Source organism: Elephantulus edwardii, unplaced genomic scaffold, assembly GCF_000299155.1.
Source record: "Elephantulus edwardii isolate Elephantulus edwardi_28Jun2011 unplaced genomic scaffold, EleEdw1.0 scaffold00113, whole genome shotgun sequence".
NCBI lineage: Eukaryota > Metazoa > Chordata > Mammalia > Macroscelidea > Macroscelididae > Elephantulus > Elephantulus edwardii.
In genome coordinates this window covers 9851797-9873054 of record NW_006399863.1, presented here as the reverse complement: position 1 = coordinate 9873054, position 21258 = coordinate 9851797, and the positions used below count along the sequence as shown (strand labels likewise).

Sequence of the window (21258 nt, the reverse complement as noted above, 5' to 3'; positions counted from 1 at the left end):
CTGTGGGCAATACCAGGCTGCCAGTGAGCAGAGGCGGCTTTCCCTGCTTGAGTAGCTGACAGTGACAACTCCAGCCTCCTTCTACCCTCTACCTCCTGGGTGTGCCCCAGGGCGTCTTATCTGTGCTGTTCATCTCCCTCAAGGAGCCTCTGACTTCCCAAACCTGTTCCTCTCTTTTCTTCCTCACCCTGTCACTTCGGTAATTGTCAGTCTTTACTTCATCTAGTAAAGGTGCTTTGTGGGTGCCTTTGAACAGAACGGGAGTATGAAAGGGAAATGAGTAACCTCGATGGACAGTGGTCATCCCCCCAACATTGGTGCTGTCCTTACCAGTTTCAAGCAAGACTTATTAATAATCCCAGGCCGCCTTGCTATCAACATACATTTAGGTGATTGGATGCCATTGCAATAATATTTGCCTGGTTATTAACAAGTGTTGATACCACGCATTGTCATTCTTTCTACAGAAGCCAGCACTCCTTCCAGACATGGAGACTGTTGTGCGTCGCTGCCCGTTTTTATCCCGAGTATCCCCGACCTTTCTGCAGAAGGCGGGCAAATCTTTGCTGTTCTATGCTCAAAACTGCCCCAAGATGATGGAAGCTGGGCCCAGGCCAGCCCCCAGGACCCTGTCTACTTCAGCAATACACTGCCAGCAAGTCAAAGAGACCCCCCCAGCCAATGAAAGTAAGTGTGGCTGGCTGTGAAAGGGTGGGATAGTGGTCTGCATTCATGACTTAACCAGAAGCAGTTCCAGTGCCCAATGGCATTGAGGTTCACACTAACAGAGGGCAGTGTTCCTGTGCCATGCAGGCCCAGCTTGTTACATGGATCATTTCATATCTTGTTCTTATCCCCTAGGATTGTTGTTGTTGTTGGGTGCCATCAAGTTGCCAGTGACTCAGTGACCCTATGAATAACCAAATCTGACCCTTGCCCTATCCTCTGTCAACCTTAAGATCTCCAGTAAGCTAGAGGCCATTGTCACAGCCTCTGTGTCAGTCCGTTTTGTTGAGGGTCTTCCTGTCCTCCTCCGACCCTCCACCTTTCCCAGCATGATGCTTTTTCCCCCAAGGACTGGCTCCTGACAGCATGCCCAAAGTATGTGTGAAGAAGTTTCACCATCCTTGCCTCTGGAACAACCTAGGAGGCACTTATAGTTTTTCCATCTTTAAAGATGAAGCAATGGCCAACTTTGCAGTTAACAGGTTTGTGGATTGTATGTCAGTGTTTCTTGCTGTTCTAGTGTTTTCAGGGGTGTCTTGTTCATGCACATAGTAAACTGGAATGCTTTATTTAGATTTTTCTTTATCAAATCCTTGACCTTTGGATTTTAAAGTAGCATGAGGTTGCTTGGGTTTAATCAAACATACAATTAAACATACCTGTTTTATAATAATGGTTTGTTTATAATAAAGAGATCAAAGTTGAATTCAGTTTGGTCTGGCTCTGCCAGGAGGGATGAAACTTTTCAGATCCCACTTAATCCTAGAAAATATCTTACCTTTCTGGTTTCTCTCAAGTTTGTTCTCTGGGTGTGGACTTAAGAGAAAGGATTGTTCTTGCCTTTAAGTGGAAAGGTGATATTTGTAGGATTTGTTCCTCTTGAGCATTGTTTAGGTGCTATGTGACATCATTGTTCTGAAGCACCAAGGTCCTCTCTTACTTGTCCCTAGCACTTGAGTAAACTGTGGCTTGTCCACTTGGTAGTCTACCATGCAGTCATGACAAATGATAGTCACATACTCCATGGACTAGCTTAGACAGATATTTATAATGGGGGGGGGGAAACACTGTAAATAAGTAGTATATAAAATATATAAAGATTTTTAAAGCATATACTTAGAAAAAAAGTTGATTTACCAAAATAGTTGCCATTGTGACTAATGAGTCTTTGAGCTGTGTTCTTGACTCTCTGTGATAAGTACGTACTTTTTTTCAATTGAGATTTTTAATTTTATTTTATTATTTTTTTAAAATTTATATGATTATCTTTGTGTGTGTACGGTCAAATCATATCTGACTGGTACTGGAGGAGATTGAACCTCCTTCTCCAGCAGAGCATCTGGTAGATTTGAACCGTGCACTTCTGGGATTGCAGTGCCACTTCCTGCCACTAGGCCACCAGAGCTCCCTTTAATTGAGATTTTATTGAAAGTTTATAAAGAAGTTGGATTTCCATTCATTCACTGTTGCATATCTCTCCCCCCCAGTTTGCTTTTTTCTTTGGAAAAAAGGTTTTTTCATTATATACACTTTTAGAATTGAGTAAGGAGTTGTCTTGGTCTGGGTAGTGAACTTCAAGTGATTTGCTTTTGGTTTGTTTTCCTTTGTAGAAGATTTTCATGAAAACCTTTTTTGACAGACTGTTTTATATGAAAGGCTAGCCTGTGACTCACAAGAGTATTTGGAAATTGATGAAGAAAGGTGAACTAATTCACTCAGGGAAAGGAGAAGTCATTGTAACTAGAAGTTTAATTACCAGCCAGATCTATTATATTAGTGGACTTCTTTGATGCATTTACATTAGAAAGTAGATGAATCAAAACAGCTATGAGCTATCGTCTCACTCTAGTTACAATCGCAAAATTCAACAGAGCAGCAAACAACAAATGCTGGCGAGGTAGTGGTAAAATTGGAACCCTTATTCATTGTTGGTGGGAGTATAAAATGATGCAATCACTATGGAAGGCAGTATGGAGCTTTCTCAAAAAGTTGGAAATAGAAATACCATTTGACCCAGCAATTCCACTACTGGAAATATACCCTAAAGAAACCAGAACTGCCACTCAAGCAGATAATATGCACACCTATGTTTATTGCGGCTTTGTTCACAATTGCGAGGAGTTGGAAACAACCTAAGTGCCCATCAACAGATGAATGGATAGAGAAGCTCTGGTATATTCACACAGTGGAATACTATGCTGCATTAAAAAAACAAACTCATAAATTATTATACAAAATGGGTGACCCTGGAGACATTATGCCAAGTGAAATATCTCACTTACAAAAGGACAAATACTATATAACGCCATTGTTATAAAACAGGACTGACAAAACAAACAGGACTGACATGGGGGCTGGGGGAAAACCAGGAAAAGAGGAGATAAATAATGTATATGACATTGAACCAGACAAGGGAGAGAACTGTATAAAAGGAACATATGATTAGGTATTGGCATGACAAGAGTCCAGAATAAAAGCTGCATAGTAAACTGGTCTGGGGAGGGAGTCGGGGACTGTATAACAATGAAAGAACTTTTTCCCCAAGAAAAAACCATCTAGGGTGGAGGGCAGGGAGGAAAATGTACAACGAACTACTGGAAACCCAAGTTCTTTGTAAACTTTCATTAAAATCTCAATTAAAAAAAATAGATTAATTGTATGCATGTAATTATCCCTATGGTTTGTTTTTTGTTTGAGTTTATTTTCTCTTAAAATACTAATATTTTAATTCACTTAGACACTAATCTGTTAACCTCCATTTTAATGCCATTTCATAGTTTATGGGGAAAAACACCAATCTTTTGCAAGCATACAGCTAATGGTATTTTTTTTTTTTTTTACAAATCAAAAGTTTGTGATAACCTTGTGTTGAGCAAGTTTGGGTATGATTTTCCCACCAGCCTGTGCTCAGTTTGTGTTTCTTTGTCACATTTTGGTAGTTCTGGCACTATTTCAGACTTTTCCATAATAGTAGACTATACAGTACACTTGTTAGATCATATGGTATAATGGAAACATAGTTTTTATATCGTATACACTTCAGCTCCTTGCTGTGAAATCAGACCCGACTCATAGCTGACCCTCCAGTGGTTTCTGAGAGACTGGAAATCTCAGGAGGAGATGGTCCATCTATCTTCCCCCAAGGAGCTGCTGGTAGATTTGAACCACCGCAGAGGTGCCTCCTTTGAATTAGCAACACAGCTCCCTACCAGTTAGACCACACCCTTCCTTTATCAACATTGGGAAACCATAAAAGTAATGTCACTCCTTTTAATGTAATACTTTATTGCAGTGAGCTGGAACAGAGCCTGCAATATCTCCAAGATATGCCTGTATGTGGTAAACAGCAGCTTGAAAGTGCGTCCTCAAGTGAAATACACTGAGTGCACTTAGAGTGGAATTTACTGGAAATAATCCAAGAATTCTAGGTAGTCTAAAACTAGAAAATACGGATTTTTAGATTTGTAAGTGAGAAATACTTTGAGTTTCAGAGAGAGCTAGAATGTTCCCGTTAGTTCACCACAGGACTGTGGGGGTTTTTCCCAGTGAGCTGGATCATTTGTAGTACGACCTAAGTACTCCAAAGAGGCAAGGGTGGTGAGACCTCATCTCACATACTTTGGGCATGTTCTTAGGCGGGACCAGTACTTAGAAAAAGACATTGTTCTTGAAAAAGTGGAGGGATCCGCAAGAGAGGACTCTCAATGAGACGGATTGACACGGTGACTGCAAATAATGAACTTAAGCACAGCAGAGATGTTGAAGATGACACAGGATCAAACAGGGTTTGGGTCCATTGTATACAGATCTATTGCCGTGTATTGGGTTGACTCGGGCACCTAACAACAGTATAAATAAGCAGTATCTGTATTGTAGGACACAGTAAGCATTAAGTTTTAACTCTGGAGCAAGGAGACAAACAAGTGCCTTGCTTTTGTGCTGTGTCACCAGATCTGAGATTTCTGTCTCTGTTTCCTCACTTAGAGGACAAAACTGCCAAAGCTGAGGTCCACCAGACTCCCAGCGGATCCCAGCCGACTCCAGATGGATCCCAGCCGACTCCGCAGCAGACTCTTGCTGGAGCTCAGCAGACTTCTGATGGGGCGCAGCTTCCGTCTGGACACGTGTGCCCTGCCACAAGCCAGGGCTCTGCAAGCAAATGCCCTTTCCTGGCAGCCCAGATGAAACAGATAGGCAGCACCGTATTCCGCAAAGCCAGTCTTGAGCTTCAGGAGGACGTGCAGGAAATGCACATGTTGAGGAAAGGTGAGCAGAGGAGGCGCAGGCCATGCAGCCCTTAGCATGGACGCATTCTTTTGACTTGTTTGTACCTCCCAGTTTGTATGTAGTTAGCCATTATTTGTGTAAACACCTTCCTCTTTTAGGGCCTAGCATAAATAGAAGTCTATGACAGTGTTGCAAAATGTGGGACTTTCTGGTGAGTATGTAGGATGTGGCCAGCTTTTAGAGTAATTGCCTAATTTCTGAAGCCACTCTAGTTTGGGGCTGCTACTAACTGCCTTTTCTTTCTTTCCTGCCATGTGTTGGTGTTTGCCATCAAGTCAGAACCAACTCATAGCAGACCCTCCCGTAGGTTTTCAGAGGTAGTAAATCGTATGGGAGAAGAGTGCCCATCCTTCTCCCACAAAGCAGCCTGTGGACATGGGATTGCTTTTGGCCCTGCAACACAGATTCTTAGTGACTGCATTAAATGCTGGCCTTTGAACCCCCAGGCTGTGTATCACACTGCCATAATTCCAGTGGCAGCTGTGTTTCCACAGCACAGCCAAGTTCTCTCTCCACCCCCAAGAGAAAAACTTCATATGGAGAAATTATGCCTATGACCTGTGTTTTCTGTGAAGAAAATTGAGATTCGTATCAGGAAGAGATGAAAATTTAGGAGTTAACTGACCAGCTGGAGAGCTTTGAATTTGAATGGCTGGTTGTTCTGCAAACCAAACAATCCTAACATGGGCCATTATAATAACTAAATTAGAAGATGAGAAGAAGCATACACTCAGTTACAACTACCTGTAGTTATGATTGGTGTGTTTGTGTCCATAAACTAGGCAAGAAGTCATTTTTGGATAATATATTTGGGAGGTACTGGAATGAAGTCAGTCACAAAAGGGCAAATTTTGTATGACTCTTACATGAAGTCACTAGAGCAGGCATATAGAGAGAGACTAAAACTTATTGGTGATTATCAGAGGAACAGAGGATCACTGCTTAAGGAGCAAGTCAAAAAGTCAAAGTCATTGGAACTAATTCATAGGTGACCCTCCAGAAGCTCTAAATTGCATCTCACGGAGCTGTTGGTGGATTTGAACTACCAAAGGTGCTGCCTTTGGGTTAGCAACACGACTCCCTACAGACTCTGCCGTGATGGACAGAGATACTAGGGATGCTGATACATCTTGATGAGCGTGATCTGTGTCACTGGATTGTACACATAAAAATAGAAAACCCCATTTGAACTGGCAGGTGGTGTTTTTATATTTGCACCACAATTTAAAAGATGAGTGGAGCATAGGTCACATTTCCCTCCTCTTACTTTTATTACAGAGGTTACCCAAACCCCAGTGAACCCCAATGTGATTAGTGTGAAGACCAATGATGGGGAGCCCAGTGGATTGCTGAAGAACTTCCAAGATATCATGCGGAAGCAAAGGCCAGAAAGAGTGTCCCATCTCCTCCAAGATAATTTGCCAAAATGTAAGTCTTACTGCTGTTTGTCTGTTGCAGGAGAATTTTTAACTTAACCGTACATCAGAGTTAAAACAAAAAGTGACATGATGAATTGAGGATTGAAAAGCGTGTTCCTTGCTTGATGTGCAATAACTTACCTAGGATCTCCCGTCTCCTGAGTTGCTGAGCTCAGATTTGCATCCAGGTCTGCCACCCAGATGTCCTCCTTAGCCACCAGACTCTACTATCTTTTTATTCTTTTTTTTTCTTCTTTTTTTTTAGCTATTTCCACTTTTCAATATGATCGTTTCTTTGAGAAGAAAATTGATGAGAAAAAAAATGACCACACCTATCGAGTTTTCAAAACTGTGAACCGGAACGCACATGTCTTTCCCATGGCCGACGACTACTCAGACTCCCTCATCACCAAAAAGCAGGTGTCGGTCTGGTGCAGCAATGACTACCTGGGAATGAGTCGTCACCCCCGCGTGTGTGAAGCAGTCATGTAAGCAGACCCCTGGCATTACTCGATGTAGGGATGATATCTTTCATGAGGGAATAATACTTGGTTGCTAAAACTATGCAAGCCAACAGCTGTTTAAGTGGTATAAGTGGTTGAAGAGTTCATTGATTAAAAACAAAATTGCCCTTATTGAGAGTTTGCTCGTGAAAGGGAGGTAGCTGGCCTCCATTGCAAGGTCTGCTGTGTATTATTTCAGGTTATGTTGGCATTGCTTCTAGTGAAGTCTAGGAAGAGTCATTGAATATTGTAGATTACTTTTTTTTTGTTACTTTATTACTTTTGTGTGAGTGTACTGTCAATCAGATCTGACTGGTACAGGAGGAGATTATCCCTCCTTCCCCGGCAAAGCATCTGGTGGATTCGAACCGTGCGCCTCTGGGATTGTAGTTGCAGCTCATTGCCACTAGGCCACCAGAGCTCCCCAGATCACCTTTTTAAAAACTCTAATGGAGCTCTGGTCACCTAGTGGTAAGAAGCTACACTGCAATCCCGAAGGCATGTGGTTTGAGGCCACCAACTGCTTGCTCTCTATGAGAAAGGTGGGCATTCTTCTCCTCTGAAAGCCCATCCAAGGGTCAGCTATGGGTCGGTTCCAGCTTTATGGTACACAACAACAGCAACGTGCAAACAGTTAGTGGAGCTCCTGGGTGTGTGACAGTTCAAGTTCATGGGTTTGTTAACTGTGTATATCAGTTCACTTCCCACAATGCCCACCAGTGAGATACTTTTAATTTGTTGTTTTTATGTGCCATTGAGTTGGAAACCACACAGAGCTGGCTCTCCAGTCAGTTTTCAGAGGCTCTAAATCACATGGGAGGAGATTGCCTGTCTTTCTCCTGCAGAGGGTCTGGTGGATTCAAACCACTTGCCTTTGAGTTGACAGTGCAATTCCTTACCCCTAGGTAACTAGAGCTTCCTATGCTTTTAATGAAAATGCTATGCAACCTTACACAGAGACATCCTTGGTCACAGCTGTGAATAGAGGAGGACCCAGCAGCACTGAAGGAAAAATCTACCTGAAAGACCCATTAAAAGTGGTGGGACCACTGGTTGCCAGAAAGTTGATTCCAGTCATAGCGACCTATGAGCACCAGAGCAGAACTGTGTTCTAAAGGATTTCCAGTGGTTAATGTTTAAAAAGCAGATTGCTAGGTCTGTCTTCCAAGGCACCTGTGGGCACACTCAAACCTCTGGCCTTTTGGTTAGCAGCCACGCAACCATGTGCACCACAGAATGACTCCAGAAGAAATGGTAGATCCCCTCATTGATGTCCTTCAGAAGAATCACCGTAATTGGGGAAGATCCTTAGGAAAGTTGCTTGTCAGACTCTACAGGGAAGCTTCCTAAAGAGGGTCCCATCTGAGGTTTAGTGATTGATTGTTGTGTTGTTAGAAACCATCAAGTTAAGTACGACTCATAGCAATCCTATGAACAAAAAATCTGAGCCCTGTGCCATCCTCTTAATTTCTGACACACAAAAGCCCATTGCGGCAGTCACCTTCTCAATCCACCAGGTTGAAGATCTTCCTCTTCTTCACCAACCCTCCACCCTTCCCAGCATCATGTCCTTCTCCAAGGAATAGCCCCTCCTACCAATATGCTCAAAGTCTCTGCCAGGTTATTTGGAGGACAGCTGTCTGGCCAATGGATCGGAAAAGGTCCATATTTGTTCCCATTCCCAAGAAAGGTGATCCAACTGAATGTGGAAACTGTGGAACAGTAGCGTTACTATCACATGCAACCAAAATACTGCTGAACAGCATTCAAAAAGGGCTAGAATAGTACATAGATAGGGAACTTCCAGAAGGTCAAAGAGGATTTAGAAAAGGTTTAGTGGTAGACATAACATTCAGATGTGTTCCTTATCTGGTTTGTAGAGGGCTTAACCCAGTAGACCCCAGGGACGCCTAAGTACTTAATCAATGTTCATTGAGCATTTGTTGTTGATTACCCCTTATAGGTGATTTGTTTTCTCCCACCTAGTCTGAAGATGAACACTTGGTGAAACTTCTGACCTTGAGTTTCATCTAAGAAAAAATTGATAGATGACTATAAGTTTCTTGGATCCTAGAAAGGGAGACAATCCGCATTCTATTTAGAATCGTGAAATTTCTTTTTCTAGCTAATATTCTGGTGTTTTTTTTTTTGTTACAGGGAGACTTTGAAACAGCATGGTGCTGGGGCTGGTGGGACTAGAAATATTTCTGGAACTAGTAAATTCCACGTGGAGCTGGAACAGGAGTTGGCTGATCTCCACGGGAAAGATGCAGCACTCTTGTTTTCTTCTTGCTTTGTAGCCAACGACTCAACCCTCTTCACCTTGGCTAAGATGTTGCCAGGTGAGGAAGTCTGTCCTGGAGACCTGAGAGATGTTTGGGTTTCTTATCACTAAGAGGAAATTTGACAGCAAAAAAGACATACCAGCAGCACTCAGTTGAGGGTGAGGCTTGTAGGTCTGTGTTCTTGAAGCAGAAACACTAGTTAGCTATTTTGCCACAAAGAAGATGGCACGCAGAGTCTTTTTTCCCCTCAAATGGGACAAACCTGTATTTTCAGGGCATTGTCTGTTGTCTCTCTGGAGAGTGATTTCTGTTTGGTGTAGATGGTAATAGTATTTTTGTTGCATTAGGCTGTGAAATCTACTCAGATTCTGGGAACCATGCCTCCATGATCCAGGGGATTCGGAACAGCCGCGTGCCAAAGTACATCTTCCGTCACAATGACGTCAGCCATCTCAGAGAACTCCTGCAGAGGTCCGACCCCGCGGTCCCCAAGATTGTCGCATTCGAAACTGTCCACTCAATGGATGGTGAGTCTCAGTGTGTTTAAATAGAGGCTAATCTGAAACCTTAAATTATCAAACTAGGCCAAGCTGTTTTAACAGTATGGGTTTGAATTTGCACTTTATTTTTGTTCAGTTTTATACTGGGATTTTTGGTTCCATGCACAGAATTTTCTCTCCATTTTACTGAGTTCGAAGATCTCACAATAACCTAGACATTGTTAAGAGCCATTGAGTCAACTCTGGTTCATAGTGACCTTGTGAACAGTGGACCTGAGCCCTGTCCTATTCTGTGCCATCCTTGTCATCCCTTGAACCCACCATCATCACTCTGTCAGTCCATCTCATTCCTTTACTGACTGTCCACCTTTTCAAGCATGATGTCCCCTTCCAAGGAATAACCCCTTTAGGAAGTTGGGGTTTTTTTCTTCTTAGTATTAAAAATAGTGTCTTACAATATTAGTCATTTTTTTTCTTCTGCCTAACTCTAACCAAAACAAAAGTTTATGAAAAAGCAAGCTTTTCAGCACAGCCTCTGGTCTGTCCTCAGGAGCGGTGTGTCCCCTGGAAGAGCTATGTGACGTCGCCCATGAGTTTGGAGCCATCACGTTTGTGGACGAGGTGCATGCAGTGGGGCTGTATGGTGCTCAAGGAGGAGGGATTGGTGACCGAGATGGAATCATGCCAAAAATGGACATCATTTCTGGAACACTCGGTATGTGTACTTGGCTTACTCTGTTGTCTCCATTAACTTTTCCTAACAAGACCAGAAGTAACTAATCTGACCGACATCAGGTGAAGAGATAGAGTAGCCAAAGCCTGGGCCACTTTCTGAGTGAGTTTTTGGACACAGAAGTGGCAGCACAGGTTATCAGAATCTCTGAAGTCGTGGGGCAGGCTTCCTAGAATCAATAATCTCAGAGCCCAACATGACAAAATACCATTGACTGCCAGCTCATTCCCGAGAGTCTTATCTCATTTTTTTTTGAGAGTCTTATCTCTCTCTGCCTCAGATTATACTATCAATTAAAAATGAAGAAGAATTCTAGTGTTGTTTTTATTCTAGAGTGGTTGTGCATACCTCCAGGTTCAGGTGCTGTGAAGGGCTAAGCTCTCTGCCTGGGAGGTGAAAAACATTCTTCCTTATCTCCTCTGGCCTCCTAGTAGAGACATGATGTCTCACATCCAGCCAAACTCTGGAGCAATGCCACCAAGCTTTAACTTCCTGATTGCCTTAGTCACTGGCTTTGTGACTTTGAGTTAGCATGTAACATTTCTATACTCCATTTCCTCATCAAAATAATGCAAGTAATAACAGGATTTGCCTCTCTCTCTTTTTTTTTCCTTCCTGTGGAGAAGATAAAGAGTTACTGATAATCACTGAACATTTCCTAGGTGGGCCCTAGAATTATACTAGAAAGATGATGACATAAAGTATAGAAATTTAAGGAAGCTCTGGTGGCCTAGTGGCAAGAAACTGAAATGCAGTCCCAGAGGTATGCTGTTCAAATCCACCAGAAGCTCGCTGGAAAAGAAGGGACAATCTCCTCATGTACCAGTCAGATCCAATTTGGTGGTACACACACACAAAATAATAATTTAAAAAAAAATTAACGATCTTTCAGAAACCTTCAGAAGTTAGTAAGGCAGTTGCAGACCATTGTTGTCGCCCACTACAATACCACTTGGCAGTTTGCACTTGGCAAAGGAGGGGCAGGCCGAGAGGGTTTCCTCAGCATTGTCAGGGACTGTGAGAATGGGTGCAGACCAGGCCTGAGTCCTCAAGGTACAGCCCATCCAGGAGAAAATACTTGTTCATGGTATGCTGATCCTGACTGCTCTTTGTTTCTCAAGAACCTCTCTTGACGTGGACACTTTGAAGATGTGGTCATTGTGAAATAGAAAATGCTAGTGAGAAATTTTCCACTATGGGAGTTCAGGCCAGTCCAACCCCTGAATAGAATTCAAGCAGGAATGTTAATTACACAACATAACGTCAAGATCTGTGAGGACTCTTCTCGAGTCCTTAATATCGAAAGTTGAGACCCAGATTATATAAAGAGACTGAGAACTGAAAACTAACCCCTTCTCCAGATCAGCCTTAACAGGTTCTGAGTGTTTGTATTTATCTGGCAAATATGAATTGGGTTTCTCTCTTGGCTGCTAACCAAACGGTTGTGGGGTTCAGTCTCACTAGCCTCCTGGGAGGAGGTACAGCCATCTTCTTGCATGAAGCTTTTAGCTTTGGAAACCCTCCGAAACAGGCCTGCTCTGTCCTGTAGGCCACTGTGGGTCATCATTTGATGACATGGGGGGGTTGTGTTCACTTAAATAGAAAATGACCCTGGTCACTTTGAAGCAGTTAGTGCCTTAGCTGAGTTACATCCCAACCTCAAGAGTAATGTCCCCATGAGGGAATGGTTTAGGGACAGCAGCTCAGGCCCTACTGCAGAGAGCACAAGTGGTCCAGTTGGTAGGAGAGAGAGCTACGTGGCAGGACACAGCTAAGTGGAAAAGACACATAAGGGACCACCAGCTTGACACTAGACTACCCTGTGGCCAGTCACGGGCTACCAGATCTCTTCTGGAGATCTGCATTTTAATCCAGGTCAGGTACTAGCTGAGCCATGTTACTTTAGGCAAGACCCTTCCATAACTTTTCCTCAGCATCTGCTTCCTTCCATCTCTGGAGATTAAGATACTAAGGAAGAAATAAATGTTTCGATGCTCTGTAACTCCTTAACTGTGTACTTTGAGACGCTCTTAGTGTTCTAAATGGGATCATCTCCCCCCAGGCAAAGCTTTCGGCTGTGTTGGAGGCTACATTGCCAGCACGAGCTCACTGATTGACACCGTGAGGTCCTATGCTGCCGGCTTCATCTTCACCACCTCCTTGCCGCCTATGCTGCTGGCTGGAGCCCTGGAATCTGTTCGGATCCTGAAGAGCTCTGAGGGGCGGGCCCTCCGCCGCCAGCACCAGCGCAGCGTCAAGCTCATGAGGCAGATGTTAATGGACGCTGGCCTCCCGGTGGTCCCCTGCTCCAGTCACATCATCCCCATCCGGGTAATGGCCTGTCTCTGTTCCGTTTGATACCTTCCTGAGGTTGAGTTTGCGCAGGGTGACTGCAGGGGCAGCGGCCATATCCAGGAGCCCTCTGCAGTATTTCCACCCTTGGCTGACTTCACAATGAGAATGAAGTCTTTGAACCCAGCAGGCTGGAGTAGAGGCTCCCCCTCCAGAGTACTTGCCTTAACTGGATAAACAGAACAGGGATCTGGAAAGCTCCGGAAACCAGAGCTTTGAAATGTGTCGTTCTAGTCAATTAACTTCTTAGTAGATCTTGCTCTTCCTGCTGCACATGTTAACCTGTTCTTGTCACAGTTGAAAGTAACTGGTTACTTTCATCCTCAGGGAATACACATCCTGGGGTGCAGAGACCACAGGTGTGAGCTGGATTGTAAAACCACTTCGTTTTTATGAGAAGGATATCAGCGTGAAATGTATCTGTAGTGTAGCTTCACTTCCCCGCCCCTTTAGGTTGCAGGTGTTTGGGGAGCACTTTCCCTTTCCCAAGTTCACTGTTAACTGCTGCAGTCTGGCTCCAGCCTGGGCCCTCGGGCACTATATTCACCTGGAATCCTCTCACCAAACTCAGGTTGCAGATGCTGCTAAAAACACAGAAATCTGTGACGAGCTGATGAGCCGCCACAACATCTATGTCCAGGCCATCAATTACCCCACGGTGGCCCGCGGAGAAGAGCTCCTGCGGATTGCCCCTACCCCTCACCACACACCGCAGATGATGGACTACTTCGTCAGTGAGTACCCTGGCGGGCGGGCTGCCGTCGGGCCTTGGCTCAACCTGTCTTTGCAGTAATTATAATTAAAGGCATTAAGATTTATTTCTTCTTTTTCTGAGTAATGGTTCTCAGCGTTTAGGAAGTAATGAGTTTAAAAAAAAAAAAGGAAGTAATGAGTTTTTGTTTGCCGTGTTGGGAAATCTGGCAACAGTTGATGGGTGGTGGTTGCATAATGTGATTAATGTAATTGATATCCCTAAATTATATACCCACAAAATGCTGAATTGGCAAACACTGCATTTTATGTGTGTTTACAGCAATAAAAAACATAATTAGCAAACACATGGGAAAATAGAAATTGCCTCCGAGGGTCAAAACCCTACAAGGCATTTGGTCATTTGATTCTCTTTAAGATGGTGTGGGAGTCATTTTGTAAGTTATGAGGGGGCCCCCTGAGTATATGACTTAGGGGTGCATAGTACTGGCTGCTGCAGGAGAGGAGAGGCTCCTGGACACTTGAGTCTCCTCAGCCTCAGCACTTCTCTACTGCCCCGGCCTAGTGTGGTCCCTGAACTAGTCTCACATTTGCTCCCTCAAAGTGGTAATTGCTCAGCCTTGCATTGGGCTGTGCACGCCCCCTCTCCTGAAGGCAAAGACTACAGGAAGGGTGGAGGGCTCCCTGCTCCCAGCGCCCATGCGCTCAGCCTCCTTACAGGCTTTAGGGCCACTCTGTTAGGACTCTTCAGTGTGAATGGCTGTGTGGCTTCTTTGCATATTTAGAAAAGAAAGCCAGAGTTGAGCTGGTGCAGCCAAAGTGCTCCTTGGAGGCAACAATGATAAAAACTTCGTCTCACATACTTTGGGCTTATTGCTAGGAGAGGCTGTTGATTAGAGAGGGACATCATGCTTGGTAAGGTGGAGAGATGGAGAAAGAGAGGAAGACCTTCAACCAGGTGGATTGATAACAGTGACTGTAGCAGTGGGTTTGAGGATGTTGAAGGCTGTGAGGATGACACAGGATAGGACAGGGTCCAGACTATTGTTCACAGGCTCAATATGAGTTATACATGACACTCAACAAGAACAAACAATTTTATCAGAGTAAAAAAATCACATCATAAAATTCACCTTTTTAAAAAAGTATACATTTCCATGAGTTTTAAAAAAGTACACATTTCCATGAATTTTAGCATTTAGTATTGAATTTAATATCTGTAAAACCTCATATTCAATAGAGACCTCTGGCGGTCTAGTGGATAAACAATGATGCTATCAATGCAAAGGAAAGCTGTTCAAATCTATCAGCTGCTCTGAAGGACAAAGGCAGACCATCTCCTCTTGTACAGTTTACTGCTTCAGGAAACCTGCAGGAGGGTCAGCTGTGCATTGTTTTGTTTTTGTTACATTCATCAGTCACTGCAGTTGCTCATCCTCTGGCAACTGCATCTCCTTTTGATGTGTATGGATTCACCTGTTCTCGATACTTCTTTGAAGGGGAATCATGCACCGTGTGATCCGTTGTATCTTGCACAGTGCTTTCAGAGTTTAACCGTGTTATGCCATGAATCAGCCTTGCATTTTTTTTAATTGCCAAATAATCTTCCATACAGTTGTGGATATATCATAACGTGTTATTTATCCATTCATTTAGTTGAGTTACAGTTGGGTGGTCTCTTTTTTACTCTTGGGAATAATATTGTGCATGGATACATATTTTCACTTCCTGCGAATATATCCACCCTTTTAATTTTAAAAAACATTTCTCCCCCCAGAAAAACTGCTTGCCACGTGGAAGCGAGTGGGGCTAGAGCTGAAGCCACATTCCTCCTCAGCTGAGTGCAACTTCTGCAGGCGGCCGCTGCATTTCGAAGTGATGAGTGAAAAAGAGAAGTCCTACTTCTCGGGCATGAGCAAGTTGGTTTCTGCTCAGGCCTGAGTGTCACCTCGATGACCATGTCATATCCGTATAGTTGTCTTTATATGTAAATTAAATTATATTAAAATCTATAGTAAAACCATAGTTCCAAAATAAGTTCTTGCTAAGTGATCCATCCTGCTACTGGATGCTGAATCAAAAGAGATTTTTTTTTTAATTTTTTTTTTACATCCATTTCATGTGGTCCATATTGTATGGTTATATAAAACACATAAAAACATTCTGGTGTTCTGGTCTTGGCTTCAGACCCAGTGAGGTGATAGAGCCGTCTAGTCCACTTGCCATAACCACCTCTTCTTGTCTGCTTCCCCCAGGGGCTAACCCAGCTGTCCCCAAGCAGCTGGAAGACTCTGAAAGAGGTGACACGCCATGATAGCCAGTGCCTTTTCGTTTCTCCCCTCATCTCACACAGGCACCTTCACTGTCAGCCCTCCTGCAGCTGGCTCCTTCCCCTCTTCCACCTCACCTACTGCCCCCACTTCACACTTCCCCTTGAAAGTCGGAACCAGTGTGTCTGTCCTCACCACATCCTCCACCATCTGCCTCCTATCCCTGTAATCTCCTTCCCTTACCCCCTCCCTCCTCTCTTCTGGGTCCCATCCCAGACATTCCTGTAGCCATCTCTTCTCTGTAAATTTCTTCTTGTTGACCCTTGGCATCCTGTTTGTCACTCATTTCAAAAGAGAGTCCTCCCTCAATCCAACCCCCCTTTCCACTGCTGTCCCATCTGGGTCTTCCTACTTCCTTCTTCCTACTGAGGCTACTCTTCATAGTTACTAGAAAACCTCCATCCAGCCAAATCCAGAGGTCAGTCTGTCTTCCTCTCGCTAGACCTTTCCGTCGCCATATGTCCAACGTATCCTTAGCTGCTTTTTAAAATTTTTTTCTGAGCTGTGCTCTTACCTCTGCTGATCGTTATGTCTCGCTTCCCTCATGGTCCATTAGCTGAATCTTCCCATACATGCTGAGGTCCCCACTGGGCTCATCTCCCCTCCATGATCCTCCCAAGCCTTAGAGTTTCAGTTCCATCTGTACTCACACCTGCCATCTGAGACTTGGAGCTTCCTGACTCTGCCTGCCTTGCCCAGCTGCTCTCCCCTGTGTCTTTCCTAGTTCCTCAGGCCTCATCTTGTCTCTATGTCTTATCCAGACTACTAACAAGCCCTGTAAGCTTGCTGGTCAGGCCACTTCTGTCACCACTGCTGCTACCCTGTATGTGGCATCTGCCCCAGCCTCCCCACATTGTAGCCTAGGGATCTTTTTTAAAAAGATTGTGTCCCTGTCCTGCCAAACACCTCCTGGGTCTTCCTGTTACACTCTGATTGGCTCCAGATCCCTCCGTCTGACAAAACCTTCTCAGGCCTTATCTGCCATCCCACCCACATTTGCTGGTTTCCACTATTCCATAAGTTGGGTCTCAGAAATCCCAGTCTGTTCAGGCTCTATGCTTGGATTTTTCTACTCTGGGTCATGGTGTCTTCACTCAGGACAAAGGTCCCTAAGGAGCCCTGAATGCCCCAGCCACAGCAGCCCTTCTCATATTCTCACCATCACTTGACCTCCCCTGCTGCCCTTCACACCACCAGGACTGTCCCCTGGGGGGTTTTAGTTTCCTCTCCATGAAGGCCAGTACTTGGCTTTCTCCTCATTTCTGTATCCTCAATGCCCAGTATAGTACCTGGTGCACAGCCAACACTCCATAAATGAGGGTTGGATGAATAACAGGAACAATATCCATATCCATTTCACAAGGAAGAATGGACAAATGAGAAAAGCAAGCAGCTGGGGGATGAGAGACAGCACTTGCCTCCTCTGCGCCCTAGAAAAGCAATCCTAAGAGAGTGGCATTGATGCCCCTCCACCCACATCAGGACCAGTCTTGGGGAAAGCTCAGCTGAGTCATGGTCCCAGCACATAATCCTCATGTTCCCACGCCTGGAGCTGCCTGCACCCCTTTCCTCCACGGTGGGCAATGTCCTGAATGCTTAGGGAGATAGCGTTTCCTCTTCAGGGCCCTCTCAAGTGCCAGCTGAGTCAACAAGGTCTTTAAAAGCACTTTCTCCGCAGTGCTGCTGGTGTCAAGAGAACAAAGAATGGCAAGAGCTGTAGGAAAGAGATCTGACTTGTGAGCACCTTAGAAATGGGGAGCTTGGCTTGAGTAAGTGAATGCCAGGGAAGAATTCAAAGAACATCTAAAGGCCTAGGGTATTATATAGAAAGCTCTAGAAAAAAAAAGCGGGGGAAGGGTGGATGAGATTTTTAAATCTCAGTAGATAGAATTTCTTTGGATTTAAAAAAATCCCTCTAATCAGGTTTCCTGGCTCTTGTGTCACAGCCTCTGCTTGTTGGGGCCCACTCTTCACAGCAGCTGAGAGCCTGAAAGGGCAACGCCAGGGTCTGCAGACTCCCCGAGATTCCAGGGATGCTTTTGAAGAGAGCTGCTGTCCCCATCCTTGTCAGCCCATAACCCCCCCCCCCCCCCCATTCAGGGCTCTGCCCAGTCCTCCCTGGCCTGAATGAATCACTCTCTGGTGGGAAAGAGAAAGCATCCAAGTTCCATCAGTGCAATGTCCTGAGCACAAATCCCCTTATATAATAGTGGCAACCTGGACCTTGCTACTGCACACATGGACACTGATTTTTACAAGAACCTGCAGTGTGGCTCTGGCTATCTTATTTACAGGTGAGCAAATTGAGCTCTGGCACCACAACTCATGCTTGGAAGGGTGGAGGGACAGCACAAGAGAGGAAGACCATGAATGAGATGGATTGACTCAGTGACTGGGGTAATGGGGATCAATGTGTCAGAGACAATGAGCTTGGCTCAGGATACAGGAGAGTTTAAGAGTTGTTGTACCTATGGTTGCTGAGTCACAAGCAACACAAAAACACGTAACGACAACAACAAATTGAGCTTCCAGTGGGAAGGGCATCTACCCAAGATTAACGGCAGATCTTGGAGAAGCCCCAGGGAATTTGATCCAAGTCCTAAGTCTCCCGATTTTGCAAAGCCGATGACTGTTAATGACTAAGTATGGCTGGCCAGGTATGTGTCATGCTGTCCTGTCTGCAATCAGCTCCTAACAATTCCTGCAGACCTGGGTAGTGAAGCTTGCTGAGTCTCATCTTGTGGACAGCAGAACATTTCCTGCAGATGGACCAAGAACTCTACACTCCCAGCCTAGCTCAAACTGGATTCAGCAGTCCCCACTACAGCCTCTAACTTCATCTCCAAATTCCCAGCCCTGAATTACTAGCCCTAAAGCCTGTCAGCTTGAGTAGGTCAGTGGGTAGATATGCAGATTTTGCTTGGGAGCTGCCAAGGGCCAGACTTGGTTGGTCCAAAACACAGGCAAATTGTGCTTTCCACATGCAAAGTAGGGCATTTGGAACTGGCTCTGCTTCTTGGTTCCTGCTGTTGTTCCTGGATGTAACAACAAGGAAGTCAGACTTTCACACAGCAAGGATTTCTCCAGAGGTTCCAGCCTCCGGGGGAAAGGTGGTTGTGTTTCTCCAGCCCCTGTGATTTCCTCATGGCAGGGAAATGCATGAGACCATGTTACGATTCCTATGGGCTCCTTCCAGAGTGGACTGCAACTGCTCAGAGCAGGTCCTGGTTCAAGTAAGACTTCTGACCAACTTGACCTTCTCTCTGCCTTGCCTTCAGGTGAATTGATAGCAGGGACAATGGCCCATCACACGAGTCCCTGTACCTCAACAGAAAGAGGAAGGTGGCCTCTACTTCCTTTCCAGATGTGCATCAAGGACAGACAAAAACAACTCCCAACCCCAGAACTGCCCATGGCCAGGCTGCAAAATCAGCTCCAAGCTCTTCCCAGCAGGCCCTGAGAAACTGAGTGGCTCTGAACCAGTCTGGGCCAACCAAGCTGGGCTCAGCCCTTACCAGCTCCAACTGTCAGGCTGCATGTGTGTCCTCAAAAGGCAGGTGGAGGAGCACAGAGTGAGCCAGGCACACAGGACAGATGGAATTTAAGTGAGAAATATTATTAAAATAATTAGTTTGGGAGCCTTGGCAGGGAGCAGTGAGCCTTGGTGGGGAACAGCGAGCCTCAGCAGGGAGCAGTGAGTCATGGAGGGACCCACCCTCCAGGACCTAGTAGGACAGCAGGAATTTGAGTGAGGTACTTGGGGTGGAGGATCACTGCTGATTGCTGGACCAATTGTGGGACCCCTTCACCTTAAGCAGAAGAGAGTGAGAAGACAGCTGGAGCTCAACTGGGGTGGCTGACCCAGTTCTTGAGGGGAAAACTAAGGCTTCTTGGTTTTTCCATCTAGGTGCCCCCTGCACACATCCACCCCCATGTGGGCCTGCGTGCATGTCCCCCCCCATCCCTGCATGTGTCTGTGTGTGTGCGTACCCTATGTGCATCTGCATGCATGCCTGCCCAACTTCTTCTAGAGCAGTGACATCAGATCAAGAACCCACTATTGTCTCAGGCACGAAAAACTATCACAGCAATGTCACAAAAGAAGCAGACTACCTCACTTCCTACACAAGCCCAAAGCAAGATATCACCCCGCAAAAATGACACAGTATCAATGGCTTTCCTGAAGCCAGAAAGTCTGGTGGAACTTTCTGACACAGAATTTAAAAGAACAATGATTGAATATCTTCAATGGGTGAAAGACAAACTTGAAGGATTACAGAACACTGCAAGCAAAAACCAGGAGGAGCTTAAAAAAACAGTACAAAACAATGCAGACAAAAGAAATGAGGCATTAGAGGTATTGGAAAAACAAGAAACGATGATCCAAAATATAAGGTCCAATGTTTCATATGCTGTCAACATGATGGAGGGACACATAAACAGAGTTGAAGAGATGGAACACAAAACCAGTGAAATAGAAGATAGACTTGTCGCCACTGATTTATGAGAGCAAAAAAGCAGAATCAAAAAGAAGGAAAAAGAAAAAAAATACCCTAAGAACAATGCGGTACACCATCAAGAGAAGTAACATGCTCATCATCGGAATCCCAGAACAGGAAGAAGCAAGCAAAGGCACCAAAAAAGTTGTGGAGGAATTACTAAAAGAAAAGTTTGAAGAATGAGAGAATACATATTCAAGAAGCTGAGAGGACACTATTTAGAATAGACCCCAAAAGAAAAACACCAAGCCATAGCATAGTCAAATTTACCAGAACCAAAGATAAGGAGAGAATTCTGAAAGGAGAGAGAGAGAGAAACAAAGAGTAATCTATAAGGGAGCACAGATAAGATTAACTACTAATTTCCCAGAAGAAACCATGCAAGCAAGAAGACAGTGGAATGACATATTTCGAACACTCAAAGAACACAACTGTCAACCAAGAATACTGTATCCAGCAAAATTGTCCATCAAATATGAAGGAGAGATGAAGATATTCCCAGAAAAACAGAATCTAAGGGATTTTGTAAAAACGAGACCAGCATTGCAGGAAACACTGAGAGACGTCCTTCTCACAGAAGTGCCACGGAAAGCAGGATGGACCAAAGTAACAACACCACCAAAAAGAACTCAACAAAATGAAAGCAATAAAATCTTGCTTCTCAAAAATCACACTGGATATGAATGGTTTAAATGAACCACTAAAGAGAAAATGAGTAGCAGATTATATAAAAAAGCAAAATCCATCAATATACTGTCTACAACAGACACACCTGAAAAATGAAGATAAAGAAAGACTAAAAATAAAAGGGTGGGGGGAAAATATACCAAGCAAATGGCAACCAGAAAAAAGCAAGAGTAGTGATAATAATCTCTGAGAAAATAAATTTCAATGCAAAAGCCATCACAAAGGAC

At 44.5% G+C, this 21258-nt stretch overlaps 1 protein-coding gene across 1 annotated transcript; it reads left to right on the top strand.

Annotated features, from left to right (window-relative positions):
- Positions 1-488: 488 nt before the first annotated feature.
- ALAS1 (aminolevulinate, delta-, synthase 1) lies at positions 489-15456 on the top strand. Its single transcript, XM_006903766.1, is given in 12 exon segments — positions 489-687; positions 4711-4744; positions 4800-4849; positions 4852-4992; positions 6292-6441; positions 6697-6919; positions 9092-9276; positions 9567-9746; positions 10270-10434; positions 12515-12783; positions 13376-13538; positions 15293-15456. Coding segments are annotated over 12 exon segments (1923 nt in total).
- Positions 15457-21258: the final 5802 nt, after the last annotated feature.